This window comes from Sinocyclocheilus rhinocerous, unplaced genomic scaffold, assembly GCF_001515625.1.
Source record: "Sinocyclocheilus rhinocerous isolate Xijiao unplaced genomic scaffold, SAMN03320098_v1.1 scaffold4034, whole genome shotgun sequence".
Taxonomy (NCBI): Eukaryota; Metazoa; Chordata; class Actinopteri; order Cypriniformes; family Cyprinidae; genus Sinocyclocheilus; species Sinocyclocheilus rhinocerous.
This window is the reverse complement of record NW_015639842.1, coordinates 108,053-114,108: the sequence shown is the minus strand read 5'-3', so window position 1 is coordinate 114,108 and position 6,056 is coordinate 108,053. Positions and strand designations below refer to the sequence as shown.

At 37.4% G+C, this 6,056-nt stretch overlaps 1 protein-coding gene across 1 annotated transcript in view; it reads right to left on the bottom strand.

The window, feature by feature from the left end:
- The window catches only part of LOC107752192 (NACHT, LRR and PYD domains-containing protein 3-like), a 56,379-nt gene extending 50,645 nt beyond the window's left edge, over positions 1-5,734 (bottom strand). The window contains exon 1 of the mRNA XM_016568089.1: positions 4,242-5,734. Within this exon, the coding sequence (XP_016423575.1) occupies positions 4,242-5,734 (1,493 nt within the window). The remainder of the gene's footprint in view (positions 1-4,241) is intronic.
- Between the last annotated feature and the right edge of the window lie 322 nt (positions 5,735-6,056).

The window sequence follows — 6,056 nt, the reverse complement described above, 5'->3', positions numbered from 1 at the left end:
TCAAGATCTCAGCAGAGGAGTATTAAACAGCTCCACAAACAGCATCACCAGCTTCTTATTACTAACCAGTGTGACTTTATTTCTGTCATATGTGTACAAAAGCTCTTATTGAGATTTTAGGTGTTGTACTTTCATTTGAAGTCACCATAATGGCGATCGGTGTTTGCTTTAGTTGGGCTCTTGAACCTTGACTTTTTAAAAATAGTTTTTCTTTGGTTGCTTAAATTTGCTGTGTTTATTTAATGCAGTTTTTATAGCAAGTAAAGCCAAACGCATCTATGATCAGATAAAATTGATGTTTGTGATGTCAAGAACCTCATGAACTAGTCTGATTCACTGGTTTCACCTAATGTTTAATCTCTTATTAAGTGTTTAAGATATAAGTAATACTCTTGAGTTGTACCACTGATACTACCGCAATCATTGTGAAACATTTCTATGCACAAATACAAGCTTTGAGCTATGGCAGAACTTAAACAGACACAGACATCAACAGTCAGCCTATGAATCTCAACATTGGTGACAATCAAAAAAAAAATTCATGCTGCAATGCATGCTGGGAGTTTTGTTCAGGCACCCAGCATGCATTGCAGCATGATTTTTTTTATTAATAATAGTCACCATTGTTGAGATTCATGTGCTGATTCTTGATGTCTGTGTGTCTAAACGGTGCTGTAGCTCTGAAGGTTTTGTGCATAAAATGTTTTTAAATTTCTTCACAATAGCTTGTCAACATATCTTGTTGACTCATAGTAGTACCATAAACAAAAAATAAGCAACCCATACAATTAGACACTAACTGAAATCAGCGAATCAGATCATGAGATGATTATTTCATCATCATTAATAGTTATTCACCACTTCATTACAATTTCTCTCGGCTTTTCTTGTCATAATAAATGTGCTTTACACACACAGATACAACAGCAGACAAAAACTAACATTAAAGAGTCACGGGTCAAGAGTCCAACTAAAGCAACCACTGATCGCCAAAATGGTGAGACCAAACATAATCATTTAACAGGTTTTTACTGTGGCATTTCTACAGTCTTTTACCGTTAAAATCACGATCATTTTTTACAGTGTAGTAAATATGAACAAAATAGGTTGTTATTTGTTTTTATATGAATAATAAAATAAACATGAGGAAAACTTGCCTACTCAATTTTTAATTTTAATTTAATTTTTAATTGTATTACATGATTATTTGACTCATCAAAAAAGCATAGACATTCACTGAACAAGAATTTCACACCAAGTGTTTATGCAGAGTTTGGAAGCTAAAATATTAGCGTGCTTATTGAGGCACCCGCGCGATCTCTTGCATTTTTCCCTGTGGAAAGAGCTTAAAATACTCAGTTATTTTTTGGTCATAAAGATAAGACTAATAGGCTACATCATTTACTTTTATTATGCTTTTATTTGTGTACATAGTACACTCACAATAACACGTTATGCTTTTGTAAAATAGAGAAAATAAACAGGATGCGCTTTCTGCCATCCCGGTCTCCGTAAACTGACGCATCACAAGAATCAGCTACTTGCCTCACAGACATAAGAAAAAAATCTATAGAATGCTTGAAATGTCTACTATTAAATGAACCATTTCAAATAATAATAATAATAATAAAAACTGATAATGTAGTAGTCCGTATGAAAATGTGCATTTCTCTGTTAAAGGCACATCCATTATACTGCGGCAGTGGCAAGTCAGCATCGGCAACTTCATCTTTGCAGCTGACACTGACTCAAAAAGCAGTTAATAAATTATTAAAACGTCTTCTTTTTCCCCGACACATTCATAATCAGTACTTTTGCCAGTGTATTGCGCCAAGCTTTATGTGCGAGCTTTAGCGTGGAATAGGCTAAATTACACCTAGGCCTATATATTAAAGGATGGTTTAGTAGGCCATTACATTAATTAATTTAATATAAACGTACAACTAGTTGACTAGAAAAATCTTTAGTCGGGGGCAGGCCTAATTGTCACAAGGAACTGCTCCATTTTTAAAATGCTATGACATTAGGAATAGTGTGACAATCTACAAATCATGTCACGTTATTGCATTACATTAGTTATGCATGCGTAATAAGTCAAATGTTTTTATTTCATGTTTTGTTTTTCTTTTAAACTTATTTATTAAATATAACAGGCTACAGCCTGTTTTTACTTTCAGGGAAAATGTGTAGGGGTGCAATGGGGGTGCTTTGGTCTTTCTTGGGGGTGCTGAAGCACCTGCTAGCCCATCCCTAGCGCCGCCCATGCATCTGCACTTTGTTGTTTATGATGAAAGAATTCGCAAGACAGCAGAAATCATTCAGCGAATGCACGCACTGAACAACAAAACTCCCGTGTTTCAGCGATGACTCATCTGAACGCTTCTGATTGGCCACTGCATTCATTAACTCAACGGAATCATGTGTGATTGGTTACGTTTTGGTGAATAGTGTTTGCTTTAGTTGCCTCTTGACCCTTGACTTGAAACTTAAATTTAAGTTTCTGTGTGGCTGGCACAATTGTGTTTATAAGGCACATATGTGACGGCAAGAAACTTATGATAAAATCGTTTCATGCGTCTGAGTCTCTGATTGCATTTATCTATATCTGTAGTGCTTTTATGATTTCTGTATTATTGCAGTTCTATGATAGAACTATGATAACTTGAGAAAACTTTATAAACCATTTATAGAAATATAGCTCATAAAGGGGTTTCAATTCTGGCACTCATAGACATAAAGAATCAGCATATGAATCTCAGCGATGGTGACAAAATATTCTGATCATCTTGATATGATTTTTGAACATCACAAAACAAGGCAGTAAAAAGTCACAACAGAAATAAAAGCAAATAGTAAGAATAAAAGAAAATCCTAAAACAATGCAGCGGCATAATTTATTCATGTCGCAATGCATGCTGGGAGCCATGGATGAGCTATGATTGGTGCACCCAGAATGCACTGCAGAATCTGTCTGATGATCGTCACCATTGTTGAGATTCATATGCTGATCCTTGATGTCTGTGTGTCTAAACAGTACAGACGTTCTAAACTGGTGTGCAAAGTGTTTTTAAAGCTCTTCATATTTCTTTAAGATGCAGTTGTGATCAATAATATAAACTAAACTACACTTCACTACTGATGACATCAGTGAAAATGGCCTATATTACGCAACCATATTTTCTCTTGGTTTTTTTGCCATAACAAATGTGTTTCATAAATACAGTTACAGCAGCCAGAGAAAAATTAATGTTGTTAAGTCAAGGGTCAAGATCCCAACTAAAGCAAATGCTTATCTCCACAACGGTGTTAATTTTGTTGTGATATTATGTCGTTTTAGCAGTGGAGACATTAGCAGAGAATGAAGAGACGAGTGATCGATATACATTAAGGTCAGTAGGAATTTGTGATTTGCGCCATACTCTTTCTGCAGCTCTGAGCTTAGAACGATGCTCACGGAGAACATCAGATAGCCAAGGGGCAGAAGAGGTGGTACGAGCTGGCCTGGAAGACAAGGGGCAGACAGTGTCTAAACAAGACGTAAGAGTGGAGCAGAAAGTATCAGTAGCACTGTTAACATCAAGAGATGATAACTGTTCAGGGGAAAGAAGCAAAGATGAAACCATAGCAGATAGCCGGGAGGGTGAGAGAGAGCGAATATATAACATGAAACACTGTAAGAAATATGATGGAACAAATAAGACCTAATATTAATTAGATGATAATAATACTAACCTGATAATAATAATAATAATAAGAAGAAGAAGAATTGTCCTGCTCATGTCATTTTTTTTGTCACGTCCGTAACATATAGGCCAATTACCCTCATCCAAAATGTAAAACACGTTTATAGACTGATATTTCTGGTGTCTGGGTTTTAGGAAAATATCTGGGGTTTAGGAAAATATAAACAGATGGTTGAATATATTGGTAATGAATACACATCCTATGAGAATTTATATTTCAAATTTTGACTGTAATTGTCATGTTCATAACACTGGAATTGCTCACTTTCAGAGAGTCACAACCCTATTCCTGGAAGCCCCTCAAATTTGCACAGTTTGGATGAATCACTCTTATCTAACACACTTGATTCAGCTAATCAGGTCATTAGTAAAGTGCTCTATGACATCATCTGAGTGTGTCAAATAAAAGAGACCCCAAAATATACAGAAACAGTGTAGAGAAACACACTTACTGTATAAAATACAGTCAATAAAACAAAGACACTGTAAAATACTCACTCAGCCTTTCTAGATGCTTTGACCACTGGCAGCAGCCTCAGGAGACATTTTTCTGATGGATGATATTTACTCAGTTTAAACTCATCCAGTTCTTCTTCTGAGTTCAACAGCACAAACACCAGAGCCGACCACTGAGCAGCAGACAGTTTGACGCCAGAGAGACGACGGGCACCTGTTCTGCTCACGTATGTTTGGACTTCCTGCTCTAGTGAACAATCATTTAGTTCATTCAGACAGTGGAACAGGTTGATGGATTTCTCTGGAGAGCGATTCTCCCAGATCTTCTGTTTGATGTATTCAGCTGTTTCCTGATTGATATCAAAGCTGCTTACTGTCTTTCTCAGGAGACCTTGTAATAGAGTCTGATTAGACTCTAGTGAGAGACCTAGAAGGAAACGGAGGAAAAGGTCCCAGTGTCCATTCTCACTCTGTAAGGCCTTGTCCACTTCTCCCTTCAGTAAACTGGTCATTGGTGAACTGAACTCATTCCACTGTCCTGTGTTTTGTTCAGAAAAGGACAGCAGTTTGAATAAAGCAGCAATAAACTCCTGAACACTCAGATGAACAAAGCTGAACACCTTCCCCAGCTGCAGTCCAAACTCCTCTCTGAAGATCTGGGTACAAACTCCTGAGTACACTGACACTTCTCTGACATCAATGCCGCACTCTATCAGGTCCTCCTCATAGAAGATCAGGTTCCCTTTTTCCAGCTGTTCAAAAGCCAGTTTTCCTAGAGACAGAATAGTCTTTCTAGCCTGACGAGGATCGATTTCATATTTCCTGTCATACTTTTGAGTCTTCAGTTTGGTCTGAAAGATCAGGAAGTGTGTGAACATTTGTGTGAGAGTCTTGGGAATCTCTGCACTCACTGCTTTACCCATCATCCTCTCCAAAACAGTGGCTGAAATCCAGCAGAAGACTGGGATGTGACACATGATGTACAGACTTCTCGATGATCGGATGTGTGTGACAATTCTATCAGCCAGACTCTGATCATTTATTCTCTTTCTGAAATATTCATCCTTCTGAGGGTCGTTGAATCCTCGTACCTCTGTGACCTGGTGGACACACTCAGGAGGGATCTGATTGGCTGCTGCTGGTCGAGAGGTGATCCAGAGGAGAGCAGAAGGAAGTAGATTCCCCTTGATGAGGTTGGTCAGCAGCACATCCACTGAGGCTGATTCTGTTACATCAGACAAGCGCCGATTGTTTTGGAAATCTAGACGTAGTCGACACTCATCCAGACCATCAAATATGAACATGACTTTGTATTCGTCATAATCTGCAGATTTAATTTCTTTGGTTTCTGTGTGAAGGTGGTTTAGAAGTTGCTTAAGATTGAGATTTTTCTGTATCAGATTCAGCTCCCTGAAAGGAAGTGGAAATATGAAATGAACATTGTGATTTGCTTTTCCTTCAGCCCAGTCCAGAATGAACTTCTGCACAGAGACTGTTTTTCCAATTCCAGCAACTCCTTTAGTCAGCACGTCCATGATTGGACATTCCTTCATTGATTCTCTGATATTTATCCTGTAGTCTGGATCTGAGTTTTTGTTGATACACAGACATCAGTTCTGAACAAAGAAAATAATTGTTGTTATTTACTAATAATTAATTGATCGAAATATAATAAACAGAACAATAAAACAACACTTGGTAATAAAATTTAGATTTAGACTGATGTCATGACATCAGGAACATTAGTGACTGAAGAATGAAGGTTTTTGACAGGCTACACAGTAAAATCCTGAGTGTTAAATTAACACTGCTCCTATCGATACTTTCGATACTCGCATCAGTATCGATATATCGATA